The sequence below is a fragment of the Chelonoidis abingdonii genome, chromosome 25, assembly GCF_003597395.2.
Source record: "Chelonoidis abingdonii isolate Lonesome George chromosome 25, CheloAbing_2.0, whole genome shotgun sequence".
Taxonomy (NCBI): domain Eukaryota; kingdom Metazoa; phylum Chordata; order Testudines; family Testudinidae; genus Chelonoidis; species Chelonoidis abingdonii.
In genome coordinates, this window is record NC_133793.1 from 9,526,661 (window position 1) to 9,544,688 (window position 18,028).

The 18,028-nt window shown below is 53.1% G+C and overlaps 1 protein-coding gene across 1 annotated transcript in view; it reads left to right on the plus strand.

The window, feature by feature from the left end:
- EXTL1 (exostosin like glycosyltransferase 1) overlaps window positions 1–18,028 on the plus strand; it is a 47,362-nt gene that overhangs the window by 19,542 nt on the left and 9,792 nt on the right. Inside the window, exons 2-3 of the mRNA XM_032802949.1 lie at window positions 15,982–16,075; window positions 16,685–16,792. Coding sequence (XP_032658840.1) covers window positions 15,982–16,075; window positions 16,685–16,792 — 202 coding nt within the window. The remainder of the gene's footprint in view (window positions 1–15,981; window positions 16,076–16,684; window positions 16,793–18,028) is intronic.

Genomic DNA, 18,028 nt, shown 5'->3' on the forward strand with positions numbered 1-18,028 from the left:
TCTGTGAGTGCAGAGAAAGAATCCGGGCTCCTTTCAGGCCGTTTTCGGTTAAAATTCAGCAGCGGCCGGTGGCAGAACATTTGGTTTGGACGCCAAGTCTTACAGAAATCACTCTGGCTCTGGCATGTTTCTAGCAACAGCTGTTTCATGCCCAGTGCCTTTCCCTCATTGAGCTGAACTGTCACCTTGGTTGGGGTCATTCCTTTTCAGCTGAGAAGCGATCTCTTCTGGGTGGGTGGATAGTGCCTAGAAATAGCACGGAACGTGCAAATGGTAAGGATGCACCCAAGCCAGAACGCCATCTCTAAACACCCCCAAATCTTTGAGGAGGCTGAGAGCGAAAGCAGAACGTCACCATTATAGGAGGGCCTAAAAACCCTAACCGAGCTCGGTGACCCATTGTGGCAGGTGCTGTGCAGAGACAGTCCTGACCTGGAGAGCTTACAGTCTTACTAGGTGGGAGGAGACGGGGAGATGAAGTGAGATCCCCCTGGTCATGCAGTATGCTAGTAGCAGAGCTAGGAACAGATCGCAGGTCTGCTGACTCCCAGTCTGGGGTGCTAGTCAGTAATCCTCAGTCCCTCCCATCTGGCTTTCTTTTAGTGAAATCAAGGACACCCCACCCATCTCCCAGAATTCGATGATTCTGGCTCAGAACTCTACAACTCAGGCCTAGTCCTCTTGCTCCCTGAGGGTGGGGAGGGCTGTACCAGGCCCTCACTTGCTTAGGACCGGACCCGTTGCTGGTTCAGTGATTCAAACAGTCTCCTACCCTAGAGGCCTGGAGTATTTTCCCTTTCACCCTGCAAGCGAACCAAGAGTAGATAAGTGCCTGCTCTGTTGCTAGCAGGGGTAAGATGGGCCTAGCACAGCAACAAGCTGCCTGGCCTTAACTTTCCAACTGCATGAAACACATGCATGTTACTGCATGCATCATGGAACCTGAAGGAGGCAGAGGAAGGGCTTGCAAGCAGCTCAGGCTCCCGAGTTGCCTGCACCAACAGGTTCTGTGCCCTGATAAAGAGCGTCTTGTAGCATCTTTGTTCTGCTGCAGAAAGAACGCTGGTAAAAACCAATGCTTATTGGAAAAGCTCGATCCAATGAGTGAAACCCACTGTTGTCAACCCCACCCCTGGCCCCTTATCCCAGACCTGCTGTTTTGCTTCTGAATGACACGAGCGGATGAACAGAGATCAGAGAGTTTATGTCCCTTGGGTTGTACGAAAACAGGGAAGCACTGATTGCTCGTAAGCCACAGAACGTCAATAGCAAAGTGTTTCCATAAGGAATCTTTGGCCTTCTCAGCCCTGCCGGCGTCGGCTGCCACTTCCTCATTTCCCTGGCTGATAAAGCTGACCTCTGACAGCCCTGGAAAATGCCCCCTTTCCCGCTCACTCTCTGGGTACAAATACCCCTTTTTCTCTGGCCCTGTGGGAGCATGAGATCTCCCCTTCTCTCTTCATTCCATGGTATAAATACCCTCATTCCCATCCTGCTGGGAAACAGCCAACTCCTGAGTCGCCACTTTCCTACCTGGCGCTCCCAAGTGAAACTTAAACCCCTCGTCCCTGCTGCTTTACTGGAGCCGGGGCCTGAAGTTAGCTGCATGTTTCTGGAAGGGGGAATGTTTTCACTTCTTAATCTGGCCGAGTAAACCACAGGCTGCAGTCTCTTGGGTCCCAGTCTTCTGGGGCTCTGTGAGTGCAGAGAAAGAATCCGGGCTCCTTTCAGGCCGTTTTCGGTTAAAATTCAGCAGCGGCCGGTGGCAGAACATTTGGTTTGGACGCCAAGTCTTACAGAAATCACTCTGGCTCTGGCATGTTTCTAGCAACAGCTGTTTCATGCCCAGTGCCTTTCCCTCATTGAGCTGAACTGTCACCTTGGTTGGGGTCATTCCTTTTCAGCTGAGAAACACTTTGCAATCGCTGCAATTGCAAGCTTGAGTTCTCCTCCGCTGAGGGTTTTAAATTCACCTAAGGAAAGGGTATGGCCGAATGCAGTGGTTTTCAACCAGTGGTCTGCAGACTATGTCTAAGATTTCCAAAGGGGTCTGCCCTGCCATTCCAAATGTTTTAGGCGTCTGCAAATGAAAAAAGGTTGAAAACCACCGGTCTGAATGCTAGCGCAGTGGCCTAAGGGACAGGCCAGCTGTGCTCTAATCCTGGTTCTGCTACACACTTGCTCTATGCCCATCGTGCCATTGTCAGTTGTATCCATTTAGACTGCAAACTTGTCAGGGGAGGGCGTGTCTCTTACGGTGTATTTATTCTGCACATGGCACGGTGAGGCCCTGGCTTTGATGGAGGCACCACTGTCAGGCGAATAATTAGGCTGGAAGGATTTTCTCTGAAAAACTTTGAACGAAGGGGAAACTTTTTTTCACTTCATTCAAATTTTTAATTCCACAGGGTTCTTCGGATTTTCAGTGAAATGAACATTGCCAGCTTGTTTTAGGAGCTGAAAGATGAACAGGATCCAGGGTCAGCTCTTTGATTGGTTTTATTTTCCAGCTAATTAGGATTTTCCCCCAGAGGCGCCAACAGTGGAGTTGAGAGACAGAGAAGCAGCCCTGCCTGAACAGACTGCAGTTGTCATTTAAGTTTCAGTCATTTTGGGGCGGGGGGAAGAGTTTCACTTTTGTAGCGTTGTAAACAAGTGCCGTGATAGGCACCTACCCAGAACCTTCCACCTGAAGCAGCGGGTAGTAGGATTCCTGGGTCCAGGTGGCAGGGCAGCCTGCAGGGTCCGAGAAGGAATGGCAGTGTCCATCCAGGGGCCCATTCCCCAGTGTATGGGCATCTGACAAACGGGGGTGATTTATCTTGGGGTCATATTACTCCCGCTTCACAGGTGGGAACTGACGCAGTGACTTGCCCCTCATGGGGGAGTCTGGGGCTGAACTGGGATTGGAATCCAGGCCTTATAAGCCCCACCTGAGAGCCTTAACCCCAAGCTCATCCTTCCTTCTACATAACCTTCACTCCCAGCTCGCTGGTTCAAATCCCATCCCCCTCTGCAGCAACCAAAAGTCATTGCCCTCGGATAGCTGTTTAGTGGCCTGTGGGAATGGAACATGATGCAAGTTCCATATAAACAAACATCATCCCAAAGCCCCCACCGGTGGCTGCGTTGTTGGCAGTCCAAGAATTGGGGCCAACGGGCAGAGAGTGCCATGAAAAGTGAACTCCCTGCTCGGCCCCACAGTTGAGCCGAGGCACGTCGGCTGGGTACAGAGCGCCCGCTGCCACTCTGAGGAGAAGCAGATCTCCAGGGCCGTTAACGCCAGCAGCTTTCCCCAGCCTGGCATTAGCATCTCTTTTTAAATAGCCAGTGCCTGGCCTCAGCTCCGCTTTGGTAAGTGACTGTAGTGGGGTCACTCTGATTTACACAGGGATCATGGCCATCAGCATCCTGCCAAGGGGGAGCTGGTGTAACACTGACGCCAAGGGACAGATTCTGTGCTGAGCTGCGGTGCAGCTGCCGCAGAATCATTGGGCAGGGGCTGGAGCGAGAATACATGAAACTCAACTTCTGCTGCTGTCTTGAAAGGGGCATCAACGAGATGCCAAACCCTCTGTGAAGGGGATATGGCTTTCTCTGCCTCTCAGGTAGCTGGCCTTACGTGCTCCCCTAGGGTGAGGCTATACCGTGATAAAACCCCACAGCACTGAGTCTTAGAGCTTGGAGCAGCTGACTCAGCCCTGCAGTCCAAGCCCCATGAGCCTAAACACAGCAGTGAAGACCTCTGTGGGCTTGCGCTGAGCCTGGGCTCTGAGACTCTCCCCCCTTGTGGGCTCCAGCCCGATCCCCAAACAGCTGCAATTTTCCAGTGCTATGAGCCAGAGTCAGCTGAACCCAGGCCTGCCACAGCTCTACAGCCATGCAGACGTACCCCCAGATTCCTCGTGACTTGGTTGACCAGTCAGTGGAGCATTTGGCCCAAGCTAGTGAAAACAGGGTCTCAAAAATCATGCCTGCTGTTTTCAGGGAATTGGGCAGAAACATCACTGGACATAGATGATCATAATGGTCCCTTCTGACCTTAAAGTCTATGAGTCTATGAGTCTATATCAGCATTTACTGGAACTTGCCTTGTGCTCTCCTCCGAGCCCAGGAATGAACTTGTCACCCACACTGGGGTGTAAGGGCAGCACACTGGTGAGAGAGCGGCTTCCCTGACATTTCTTCTAACACAGAAGATCAGAATTGGGTAGCTGGATGGATTCTGCTCCTAGTTGCACTGGGATCATTTCAGTGGAGCAGCTCCAGAATTACACTGGTGCAACCGGCCCAAGAAGTAATGGAGCCAATCTGCTAGATAAATCCCAGCATTCAATGAGGGAAAATAGCTGAAAGCACGAGAGATGCATCCAGGGGTTTGAGAGACTTGTCTCACTCCCCAGGCTGTGGTTGTCGCTCGCTCTGGCTTGGGAACTGCAGCAGAACAGAGGGGGGCAATCAGCTGAGAAAGCACCAACCACGGCCTTTGCTAATGAAATTTCATGGGAATGTGATTTTTGTTGAGATCTTATTTTAAGTTACCCCCCCATCTCTGCAGGTAGCTCAAGTAAGAACAGGGATGTTAATGAGATGAACTGAACCAATGGGGTTTTCAGCATCTATCTGAGGAGTCTGGCTCAATTCCCTGGAGGTGGTTTTTGTTCATAAACTTTATGCTGTCAATACATCAACTCCCAGCTGGGGCTAATTTACCAAATCCAGCCAGCTGCCTGCAGAACATGCTTGGGACCCGCTGACAACAGCCATCAGCGGGGAAGGTTTAGGCGGATGCAGCTTTAAATGAGTGAAATGGATTGGGCTGTCAGAGGGAAGCGTCCCTCTGCTGGGATGGAGCAGGGAGGCATTCTGGGGCTGTGAAAGCCTGCCTGGCCGGACGGTTCCAAGCTGAACGGGGTGTGCAGAGAATGCTCACAGCCCTATTGCAACCCCAGGAAAAAGTGCACAACAGCCAGGCTGCCAGATTCCCATGGGGGCTTTGACCCTCAAGTTATGGGGTGTCTGGAGAGGCGCTCAGGCCTGTTATACAGCTGGGGGGGATTTTCAGATGCACCAGTGTGGCTTTCAGGGGGACTTGTGCACCTAAGTCACTTCAGTGACTTTGAAAAGCTCAGCTCACTGCCCTGTATCACCCCTGCTGGGCCATATGGTCCTGCCAGTGCTCCCTGCCTCAACTTCCTTCCCCAAGGTGGGTTTTTGGGGCTCTTGACACACAACTCAGAGCTGGAGCTGGGGCTTATCCCTCCAGCCAAGTCACAAACACACCGAACTTGCTCCAGGGGAGCAAAGAGCTAATGAACGAGAAAGGTCCTTCTGGGTCTTCGGCCCTGGGACCAGCCCTTTCAGGGCCATCTTAGAGTCTTTCCTCTGCTCTGGTATAGAGCACTCATCCCCCAAGCCTGGTTTCCCTGGCGTACTGGTGTTCTCAGACCATGGCCCGCGTACCGCCTGGCGGCATCCAGCTTCCTACAGACCCTAGCTTGGACATCACCCATAAGGGCTTGCAACACAAGGTATGTCTATACTGGAGGTGCCGACTCTGCGGGTGCTCGGGGGCTCAAGCACCCCCTGAAAAAAACCACCCATCAGCCACAGCCCTTCTGTGAGGCCGCCAATCAGCTGTTCTGCGGCTGGTGGGAGGTGCTTGAGGGAGGGCAGAGAAGCCGCGCACAGGCCAGGGGCAGGGAGAGGCGGAGTAAGGGCAGGGCCTTGGGGGAAGAGACGGAGTGGGGGTGGGAGCTCATGGCGGAACGAGGTTGAACACAAATAGAAGTCAGTGCCTCTGGTCTGTACTGCAATCACGGGGTGTAATTACAGCTTGAGCGGACGTTCCGAAGCTAGCTTTAACATAGCCAGTTAGAGACCTGGCGTGGTGAAGCCATGGCCGAGTGCGCTTCGGTGCCGGTGGGACAAACCCGCCCAGAGCCCCGGCTGATTGCTCGCAGGGTAGCCCAGGGTGAAGCAGATGCTGCTGCGGCTTCATGGTCTGGTACCCGGGCTGGCTAGATTGAAGCTAGTTCGGGTCCATCTATTCACCCTGCCATTGCAGCCTGCGATTGCTGCACAGACAGACCCAGCGTTGGGAGGTGGCTCCACACTCCTTCAGCGATCAGAGGTGTTGGATCCATCCAGGGCTCTGTGCGTCACTGAGACAGGAGCCCTGACAGGACCTGGTGACATTCCCTTGGCTGCAATCCAAAAGGCAGCCCAGGGCCATATGGATTTAAAGACAAGCAAACTGTTTACCGGGGTTGGAAAACCTCCATGGGCGAGGCTCCAGCCAAACCCGCAAGCCAGGCCAAGAGAAGCAGACTGCTGGGCTTGCCAGCGCTGGGACTGTTCAACGCGAGCGGCATGAGAACACCGGGGGTGGGGCAGTAGGAGCTGGAGGCCCTCCAGCCTGGAGCCCTTTCTCCGCTGGGGTGAAGGCAGCGAGGGCATTCTCTGCCGCTGCACCAGATCGCCAAGTTGCTGCAAAGTCAGGGCAATGTCTTTGTTCCTGTCCAAGGCTCCCAGGGCTGTCCAGGGTGGCCCCAGCGGGATTTGGGGAGGGATGGGGAATCTCTCTGCCCTGCTTCTTGTGAGCATAGCAGAGATAATGCGAGTTTCTGGACAGCGTGCTCGGACAGGGTTGTCCCAGCACTGTTCAGTGAATGCAGACAGCAGTGCTGTTTGCTAGCTCAGGGAGCTGAAACCTGTGCTTGCCCAGCCGGGCTGGAGCCTCCACCCTTCAGATCAATAGCATGGGGAGTGCAGAGGGCTCAAAATAGCCCTGCCTGCACTCGAGCCCGGCCAGCAACGTGAGAATCTGGGGTCAGCTACAGAGCGGGCAGGGCCTGAGTAGGATGAATGGGTTCCTAGGAAGGAGACAGGGAAAGTTGGTGGAGATTTCCAGGGACACGGGAGATTGAAGGTGATGGGGGTCACCGGTGCAAGTGTAACAGGAGCGGTGGAACAAGCCACCTCTGTATGTGATGTGCTCAGCTCCTGCAGTGAGACCTGGGATAACATAGAAAAAGGTCTGATTTTGTGTGTGTGTGTGTGTGTGTGTGTGTGTGCGTGAGCGAGCGTTGACTTGTTTATTCTTGCTTGGGAGGGACAAGGATACATGATTTTGAGGCCAGCGTACTGTCATCACTCCCTATTGCACAGGCCACTGTGACATCATCAGGTGTCATATCACCATGAAATGCTTCAATCAGTAGCATGACATCACTGTCATCCAATTCTCAGGGTGAAGAATAACATCAGCACACAATGCTTGGGTGGGTGCAACGTCATTGGTGGGCAATGCTAAGGCAGGCATGATGTCACAGTGGAATTCTTGATGGGTGTGACATCATTGTTATTCAGTGCTATGGTGGGTGTGATGTCATCCTTGTGGAATGCTCAGATGGGTGCGACATCATTGCTATGTGTGATGTCATCCCTATGGAATGCTCAGCCGGGTGTGACATCATTCTCTGCAGTGCTGGTGTGGGTGTGATGTCATCACCGTGGAATGCTCAGTCGAGTGTGACATCATTCTCTGCAGTGCTGGTGTGGGTGTGATGTCATCACCGTGGAATGCTCAGTCGAGTGTGACATCATTCTCTGCAGTGCTGGTGTGGGTGTGATGTCATCACCGTGGAATGCTCAGTTGAGTGTGACATCATTCTCTGCAGTGCTGGTGTGGGTGTGATGCCATCACTATGGAATGCTCGGATGGGTGCGATGGCTTTGCCGATCCCCTGAGCAGGAGCCCAGCCCGTTTCTGGCTAGGCTAGAGCAGGTCCCATAGAACCCTTCCAGTCCAACACACCCCTGGATGTTACATGCAAGAGGTCTCTTCCCCTCTTCCTGAGTACCAGGAGCTGAGCTCGGCCCAGCCGGGGAAATAGTGGCTGCTTGTTCTTTCTGCCCCTTCCCTCCTTGGTGGTGGAGCTTAGAGAAGAAACAGAAGGTGGGTCTGTCCAAAAGGAACATAAATATTGGATTTTCCTGTGCGGTTGCAGGGACCCAGCCATGAATGTGCCTCTCACAGGCCAGCTGCACAGAAACCTCTTTCATAGTACAGTGCCGCGCTTTGGAGAACGAAACCGTGAAGGGGAAACAGTCACCCTCAACCCGGGGCACTTCAGGCACATTAGGGAAGGGGGAGTCACCTGGAGGAGGCACTGGTGTTCGGCGTCCAAGAAATTAGCTGAGGGGAGGGGGTGGATCATGCTGGGGAAGTGCTTTAGCGGACAAGAGGCTGGCGTCAATGCCTGGGACTCGTGCATGAGGATCCAAGAGAAACAGCAACCGGGGGGAAGGCTTGGGAGACGGAAGCAGCAGACTGGAAATACCTAGACGCCTTGGATCACCCACAATCAGCTCCCAGAAGGGCTGGCTTGGCCCCTCCGCCTTCAAAGGCACATAAACACGAGCTTGCTCGAGGGGGGAGGAGGGTCTTTTACGTGAGATGGGAATCTGAGCAGAGGCCTGCTGCATTCATCAAAAGCAAGGAGGGTTTTGCCTTTGGCTTGGTAGGAACAGGAATCCCGCAGTTCTGCCTCCACCTTCACGTGGACATTAAATATCGTGGGACAATAATTTAAAGGGATTTTTTAACCCCAGTATCCGCAGCCAGAATCTCTCCTCCCCTCCCGCCTGCTACCGTGCCAGATCTCACAAGGGGCAGCTTCTGCTTGGGGTTAGGCCCGGTACAAATCACCCAGAAGGTAACGCCGCTGAAGTCAGGCGGTTCCTCCCGATTCACACTGGGATAAGTGAGCAGAGTCCGGCTTGGCCGATTGACGGTGGTGGGCAGTGACTGTAAGGAACGGGGAGCAGAGGAATGGGGGAGCACTGGAGGGTGAGTGTGCAGGGATGGGGGTATTTAACCTAGGGATTGGGGTGGGAGGAGGGAGCCCCTGTGGTAGTTTTGTTCCAGGCAAAATGGGCCAGCCTGATTCTGGCCTCCTTCCCCCTGCCCTCTCCAGAAACGCTCTCACTCCAAAGCTGTCTGCCCCAGACACTCTGCCACCCTCCCCAGAATCAACTCATCTTCCACGCCGCGCCTTAGATCTCCCTGCCCAGTCAGGCAGCCCCACCTACCCCAGCAGGCAGCTGACAGGCCCCCATTTCTCCCCACGCCACGCTGCACCTCCCACTGACCCAGGGCCCCTGTCCTGGGTCCCAATCCTGGCTCCGAGTCTGAGTGCTCGGGGTGGGGAACAGAGTCAGGAGCACATGCTCAGCTTGCAGAAAACTCAGCTCGAACGCTTGCTCATTCTTGATCTAGGCGTCTCCATACGTGGGGCGAGGGGGAGAAACCACCTTGCATTCTGGGGCTGTACTGTCAGGAATGCTCCCAGGGCCTACCCAGCAGAAAGCTGCACTGTGCTCCCATGCATGGGGCTCTGGGAGGGGAATGCATGGCTCTGTGAACAGGACTGTGCTGAGATCTCTGCCCGGTTGCGTCTGCTTAACAATGTGTCCCGCCTGGCTCGGTCTGCGAGGGTTAAGCACACCCAGTGGCGTGAGGCTGTGAGGCGTATAACGGGCCTCATTCTGATCTCGCTGCTTTACACTGCTGCTTTCCAGAGTCACTCCCATCCCATGAGGTTCCCCTCTGAGTGGAAGGGCTGTCCTGTGGACTGGCACTTGAGAGATCTGGAGTCAATGCCCTGGCTTTGCTACAGACTCCTGCTGTCATGTTGGGCTGGTTGTTGAGTCTTCCTGGGCCTCAGTTTCCCCCCTGGAACATGGGCTGATCAGCAAGGCGGGTCTGAAACAAGACATTCTGTTTTGCAACAACATATGAGGTTTTGACCTTTGTTTTCGTTCTGCAGCAGAGGGAAAACGAGGCAAAATGAATGAGAACAAGTGAGCACCACCCCAGAATAGCCACTCGCCTGGAGGTTAGCACAGTCCCTGGGATGCAGAAGGTCGAGGTACAAGTAATCTGGGTTTCCCACATACCAGGCGACTGCCCTGCCCAAGTAGCTATTCTGGGGTGGTGCTCTTGCTCCTCCCTCCCCAATTCCATCCTGGACCTGAGAAATGAAAAAACATTTCATCGTAAACTTCCCATCTGGCTTTACTTATAACCGTTCCTTGCTCTTGTCTGTTTCCTCTGAGTTCTTTGGGGCAGGGACTCTGGCTGCCTACGTGCATGCAGCATCAGGCCCTATAGGGCCCTGATTTCAGCCAAGGCCTCTCGGCGCTGTGATCATTGTATTATTAAAAGCGAAGGGTGTGACCGAGCAGTTTGGCCCACAGCGAGCTCGCATCCCGTCTGCCTTTCGGGGGCGTCGCTGCAGTGCTCCAGCCAGAAAACAAGGATTGGGATTCCCAGCATCCCTTAGGTAAGAAAATGCCCTCCAGGAAGCAGCAGCAAAGGGCAGGAGCCAGCAGGGGAGCCATCCTGGCCCCTTCCATCCCCTTCCCTTCAGACTGTGGAAAAGTCAAACACGCTCCCTTTCCATTGCACCGCCAGGGACCATTGTGGGGGCAACTCCCGAGCGGTCACTGCAGCAGGTTCATGGAGGAGGCAGTCTAGACTTCTGTCCCCTGCAGTCATGCCTGCTTCTGACCCCCAGCTGGCTAGGAAGGGGTGTCTGGAGCCACTTGCAGCATAGACTCCCCATGTCCTTGTCCCACAGGTGCCATATTGCAGCTGGCACAGTGGGGCAAAGAGGGACCTTGGGTCCCCACTCTCTGTGCATGTAGGCAGGGCCAGTTACAGTCTGAACTTTTATCAGTAGCAGCCAACGGGACACGCTGTCCCTGGCGCCTCCTTGCCCTCATGGACCAGGACCGCACTTTGCAAGGAGCTGGACATCACGCTGAGGATCATACTCTCCAGTAGCTCAGAGATCAGGGCCCTGCCCATTACAGGGTGCTGCTGGGAGACAAATATTCAATCTCTGATAAATGATCCCCTCCTGCTTGACAAACGTCTGTTATCATTTCCTCACGTATCACGCCTCGTGACTCAGCTTGTTGGCGTACACCCAAACAGCCCCCTCCTCTTGGCTGAGCAGCTTCCCGGGCTCCAGTGTCACATGGAAGGAGAAAGGCTCACATTGCTCTGAGGTCTGAAATATCACAGTCCAGATCTGAAGACTCTTTGTGGGAACAGAGCTGGGAAGGAGAGAAACTCTGGCCAGGACAGCGATGAGCGAGTTAGGAAAGATGAGCAGAGCTGGTTTAAATAGGATGGGACTTGGAAGTTTCCTTAGGGGTTGGAAGTTGCTGAGCGTCTCCTGAGAGGGACCAAGTGGCCTCAACCCTACTGGCCTGTACTAGATAGTCACCTTGCAGGATCGGGCCCTAGGCGTGGTTTTATTTAAAAAAAAAATCACAAGAGATAGAGGGTGAGATGAACTGCACCTACTCCATGCCACCATCGTGACACATAGAAGACAGCATTTGGCTGGGGATTCTCCTGGCATAGGGGGCAGGAACTCCCTAGTGGGCAAAGACCCAGCCTAGTTAGCTCCAATACCATGCAGGCATTCTGTTGGCAGAGGGGCCCCTGAGGACTGTTGCCAGATGGTGCAAATTGGAGCAGCCCTCAGGCTGCTGTAACCTATGGCGGCTCACAGGGCCCAGCGGAGAATCAGGGAGTTGATTACAAGTATCAGGGGATAGCTCTGTTAGTCTGTATCCACAAAAACAGCGAGGAGTCCGGTGACACCTTAAAGACTAACATTTATTTGGGCATAAGCTTTTGTGGGTTTTTTGCATCTGAAGAAGTGAGGTTTTTTACCCACGAAAGCTTATGCCCAAATAAGTCTGTTATTCTTTCAGGTGCCACCAGACTCGGAGATGATTACAGTAATCAGCTATACCACCCGCTGCACTGAGTGGAAACAGCACAGCAGAAAATCTGGTCCAGTATTTTGGGCTCCAAGAGTAATTCAACGGGGTTTAAGAAATACGAATACAGTCACTTGTGCTCTCCGTGACACCAGAGATTATGGAAATTGAGAAAATTTGTACTAATCGGATTGACTTTGCCCAATCGATTCCGATTCTTTACTCTTTGCATTTTACTCAGCTTGGACTGTGAAAACAGCCTGGTCAGTTTCACTCCCGTTTAAGTCAATTGCACTTCCAGTAGCACAAGGCTGCGGCTGGCTGAGTTGCCAACACAGCAGAGGAATGTTTAGCTCAGACAAAATACTGTTTTCATTGGCATTTCAAAATCAAACTTCATGAAAAATATTTGCATTAATATTAGGCTTTACAAACCGAAACTCTGGGCTCCAATAGGCCAGGCCATTGTTTGTGTAACTGTGACAACCGTACATGGCCGCTGAGAGCGGGTTCGGGCCCTGGTGAAAATTTTTTTTTCAGGCCCCCCAGCAAAGGCGGACTGGCTAAACAGGGCTGATGAATCTGGGCCCTGGGCCCCCTTCCGGACCACCAGGGCCCGGTAATTTGTACCGGCTTCCACCCCCCTCTTGTCAGCTCTGCCGTACAACCAAGACTAGTTAGGTTTTAATCAGCAGCATCTAATGGATACACAAATGGGTGGCTGCCGCCGGCCTGGCTTTCTGCATGCGTTTGCTCATTGCTGGAGACAACATGATCCGAGTCATACACTCCAGTGTAAAAACTCGCCGCAACCCCACCCCCACAGAAACCACCCTGGCATTTGGCACTAATTGCCCCCCTCTGGTTGGCAGGCTCGGGGGGGATGCTGAGGACTGATCTGATCCCCAGAGGGTGGTCTGTTTCCAGCTCAGAGCCGAGGCATGCCGGTAGCAGGGGGAGAAATGCAGCATGAGGGGGAAGCTGGCCTGATGCAGCTCATATTGGGCTTGTTCTGTGGAAACATAAAGTATTTCAGTCTCCAGGGCTGACCTTCGTCTGACTTTCAGTTCACCACACAAAATCAAATGACAACAAACCGGTTCTTAAAATGCGGCCCAAGTGGCGCTGAGGTCTGATGAGAGTTCTGGACTCTCTTCCCTGCTGGGGATTCTCCTGGCAGGGAGGGGTGGGCATTCCCTAGAGTGCATATAGCCAGCATAAAGTAGCTTCGATGCCATCCTTTCTGCAGCCCTTGCTGGGGGGTGGGGGGCACTCCATTGGCAGGTGGTCCTTTGAGGGCTGGGTTCCCAAAGCTTTCCAGACTGTGACCCTGTGTTACAGCTCAATGAAGTTTCAGGACCTCTCTCTTAAATCTAGCTAAAAGGAAGGGAGGGTGGACAGCCCCCAGGTGGAGAACCCATGCTGTAGGCTGCAGGGCTGGGGCGGTGGAGGGCACTTTTTGGCTGGGCCAAACAAGAGTGACAGTGACCCTGTGCCCCAGGTGGCAATGCCACTCATTCAGATGTAGAGGGGATGGGTGTAGGGACTCATGGGCCAGGGGCAGGGCAGGCTGCCGGGGAAAATGTGTGCTCCCTGCCACTTTAAGTGGGGCTCTGCAGTCCCTGTCTAAAGCAACATACGCTGAAAGAGCTGAGATGGGCACAGCCCTGTCAGGGCTGATTCCCCACTTTGGCACGTGGAGTGCAGAAGGTGGGGCCTGCAAGGATTCTAAAAATTAATACTGACCACTGCAGGCTGGTATTAAATTCCCAAGGTTACAGCTTTTCTCTGACCTTGGATGAGTAGATGCTGCCACCACCCAAGTGAAAAAGACTCGTTTTAGGACCCAGGAAGGCACACTTGGGAATTCCTTCCTGTAGGGTACCCTCAAGCCCCTTCACTGCCCTCACCCCCCAACTGGGGAAGAGCTGAGAAAGAAAACAAAGGAAATCAGCTGTTACCACCCGCTAATTAAAAAGCATGTGCACAAACCTCTTAAGATGCAAACATTCAAATCCTGTTCTTAAAAAAGGTAAATTTTATCAAAAACCATAAGAAAGAAATCCATTTGAAAACTCAGGCTATTGCTAGATTTTAAAAGAACAATTCCCAAAATTAAGCACCTAAAATAGTTTTCTTGGGGGTTCAGCTTAAAGGTTACAAGCAAACAAAAGTATCTGAGGTTAGCACAGAGGAGTCCACTGGCCATAAGAAATAAACAGAAATAAACCTAAAAGCGTCTTCCTAAACATTTCCTGATCTACTTACATAGCCGGGTTTTCAAATAAGCAGTTTCTAGGTATGATTCTGATGGCTTCATACCTGGCCCAAGCTTCTCACAGTTCCCCTCTTCCTTGGAAAACAACAACAGACACAGAGGGGAAGTTTCCCCTCAATTTTAAAAAGTTGTAGCCTTCCCATTGGCTCTTTCGGTCAGGTGCCCACTCCTTTCTTTTACCTATGGACTTTTTTAACCCTTTACAGGTAAATCAAGTAGAGAACAGCTACTAACAGAGCTGGCTGAATGTTCATTTGTCACAGCCCCCAACACCATCGTGTCTGAGCACTTCACAAGCACTGATGCATTTAACCTCGCAACACCCCATGTCAGTTTCATTAGCCCCATTTCACAGATGGGAAACAGGTACAGAGTCACTCGCGAGTCAGTGGTAGAGCCCACACTAAATCAAACTCCTCTGAGTTTCACGCCGATGCTTTTTCCACACGACCATCTCCTCTCCAACATGCTGAGGTCATACGTCTGGAGAATCACAGGCCGCCTTGTCGGAGGATCTAAACACACCGAGACCCAGGAACACCTGGGTTCTAATCCCAGCTCAGACACTGACATCTCTCTTTGGCCTTGGACAAGTCACTTAGTTCTACCTCTGGTTCAGCTTCTCCTTTGTCAACTGGGGAACGATGATAGTGGCTTTGTGCATGGGTACATGGAGGGGGCAATTCTGAGGGTTAGCTCAAGCCTGACAAACGCTAAGGCATATTAAGCTTTCTGAGACAGCCCCCTGTGGGGATAAGAATGGAATTTAGGTTGTAAGCTTTGAGGCCAGGTCTGTTTGTCCAGCACCTTGCACACTGGGATCCTGGCTCATCACTGGAGCACCCAGGAGCTGTGGTAATACAATCATGATAATGTAATGCTTTGCCTTGGCTTTGGGTTCTGAGTATTTATTTACAGCATTTGTGCTGTCACCACACTGAGCTCATCAGCTCCGGCCAGTGAACCAGCTGCATGTGATGTTGGGTGGCACGTCTCTAGAAGAGATCTTTGTGGCCCCAAAGCTTCTCTGCTACATGACAGCCAGCTGAGAGATGGCACGTTATTGACTGCTCCCTCTTCAACAGTGTCCAAAAGTCCAATTTTCATCCTAAGTAAATTTAATCATCTAATTAGTGCCCCCTTCATATTGCTATGGCAGTGGTCAATGCGTGGTGCCGTTACATGTAGTCTTACAAGTTTATTTTTTTTGGCAGGCAAGGAAGTGTTTAATCTTGGAAGAAACTGCTGTGTTGTGTTTTGTGATGATGTTTCTTTCTGGGAGAGCTGTAGCAAGCAGCAGAGAGGGTGCTTCCCACCTTAGGGCTGGTCTACATTGTGGGGGCGGGGGAAATCGATCTAAGATATGCAACTTCAGCTATGTGAATAGTGTATCTGAAGTCAAAGTATCTTAGTTCGACTTACCTGGTCATCCTCACAGCGGCAAGTCGACCACCACAGCTCCCCCATCGAATCTACTTACCCCTCCTGCTGAGGTGGAGTACGGTCATCGATTTGGGGATCGATTTATCACGTCAAGACGAGACACGATAAATTGATCCCTGACAGATTGATTACTGCCTGCCCATCTGGCAGATAGTGTAGACATGGCCTTAGTCTCTCCAACTGGAGTAAGTTCTGGAGGCTGAGATGCTCCCTGGCTACAGGGCTTTGGTATTTGGGCTCAGAGTCTTGACAGAAAGAATGCTTGCATGCTATTTGTGACCACCTCTGTTCTAGGACTGATGTATATGAATCCTCGAGGTCTTGCCACTGAAATACAACAACAGTGCTGAGGACACTTAAGTTGACAAGGGGGGTGGGGGAGCTTTGTGCCACATGGAAGGAAAAGAGAGCTCTAAAACTAGAGGTTTCTAACCGGAACTGCATTTTGTTGCTAGGTTTGACTATCAGGAATTGCTCCACAACTCCACCTTCTGTATCATCCCTCGCGGCAGGCGGCTGGGCTCCTTCCGCTTCCTGGAAGCGCTGCAGGTACCACTGAGGGCAAGACAGAGAGAAATGTCTGTAGTCAGTCCGTGAATTTCCCTCTTCACCCCAATCCCAGGGCACAGGAGCCTCTGAGAATGAAGAGAGAGAAGCAGAGCAAGAGCCTGCACCTTCCCCCTTCTCCACACACTTATCTCAATTTCTCCGATCCTGTTCCTCAGAGATCTGTCCCCCTTCCCCATCCTCCTTCCTCTTCGCTCCTTCTACCCTCTTCTCTTCTCCCACTTCCATCCTCTTCCCTGCCACCCTCCAGTCCCTCCCTCCCCCTGCCGCTAGCCCTTCCTCTCCATTCCCTTGGTAGAGAGGCAGCCATCAGGAGGGTCCCTGAGGAAATCATGCCTTCCTCAGGCTGGCCATGAGAAGGGTTAATGCTCCCAGGTCTTGGATGAAAGTGGGCTTTAAAAGGGGGCTCTTTAGAAAGTACTTGGGCTTCCAATACCACTAGCCAGCTGCTGTGGGCCTCCCTCGGGCCTGCTGTTTCCCCCACCCCTGTCAGACCCAGCAGCCGGGCTGTTGATCCGTGAGCTGGTGGCTACAAGACTCAATGGCCTGGGTCTCACGAGTGCCATTGTCTGCTGTTTCTCATCGCTCTAGGCCGCTTGCATCCCGGTGCTGCTCAGTAACGGCTGGGAGCTGCCGTTCTCCGAAGTGATCGACTGGAGTAAATCGGCCATTGTCGGGGACGAGAGGCTCCTCCTGCAGGTAACACAGAGCCATGCTGCCTATGAGATGGCACAGCGCAGCGGGGCACCATGCAGTGCCATCGCGTGAAGTGCCTTTCGCTCACAGCGCTGGACATCAGATCACCCTGTTCTGGCAGGCCTGGCTCTGGGATGGATGGGTGGCTCATTCGTTAGCTGGCTGCTGTGACAGAGCCAGCCGGGGTAGCCAGCAATCAGAAATTGGCCAACCGGTCGTTCCCTCTCCCAACCCTTGTGGCAGATGTGTCCTGCCTCACCCTCCCACAGCTAGCTTAGAGCCCGGCTGCTCCCACTGAAGTCAGGGTGAGCTTTGCTAGTGACTTTGGAGGAGCGGGCAGGCAGGATTGGAAGGATCATTAACTCCCCGCAGGAACGGCTTAAGGGAGAGTACTAGAGAGGCGTTAATAGAAGGCCTGAGGGGACACCAGAGAAACTCGCTCATTGCTGCAAAGTGCATTGACTGCAGGTCATTGAAAATGGTTCCTGGCCTGTGCCCTTGTCAGTGCAAAATGATGGATTTGTCTAAGCCCAGCAGCGGCTCCAGGCACCAGCGCTCCAAGTGCGTGCCTGGGGCAGCAAGCCACGGGGGGCATTCTGCCGGTTCCTGCGAGGGTGGCAGTCAGGCAGCCTTCAGCAGCGTGCCTGCGGGAGGTCCGCCGGTAACACGGATTCGGTGGCAATTCGGCAGCGGGTACCCCGAAGCCATGGGACCGGCGGACCTCCTGCAGACGAGCTGCTGAATCCGCGGGACTGGGGACCTTCCACAGGTGTGCTGCCGAAGGCAGCCTGCCTGCCGTGCTTGGGGCGGCAAAAAAGCTAGAGCCGCCCCTGGTAGGCCCTATATAAACAAGCCTGCTGTGCGCCTCTGCAAGGAACATTAAAGGCTAGATTGTACCTTTAGACTCAGCCCTGAGCAAGGGCTGGCATTTAAGCATTTAAGCTGCCATCGCCCCTCCCCTCCCCCGAGTAGCAGTGTGAGGAACAAACCCCTTCCCCCTTGCTCTGAGTGTGTAATAATTTGCTACTGGCCTATAGCCACAGCAAGTTCCAGTGAGCTCCAGGACAGCTCAGTTGAGCTGTGCTGGCTGGCACATTGAGGGGGGAAGCCAAAGGTCCCCTTGCCCACTCCCCCACACCTGCTCCCCTGGGGTGGGTGGGGTGAGCCAGTGCGATGCTCCCAAACCCAAGGTCCAAAGAGCCATGACAGGGCTGGCAGATGAAGGCCTGACTCCCCCTT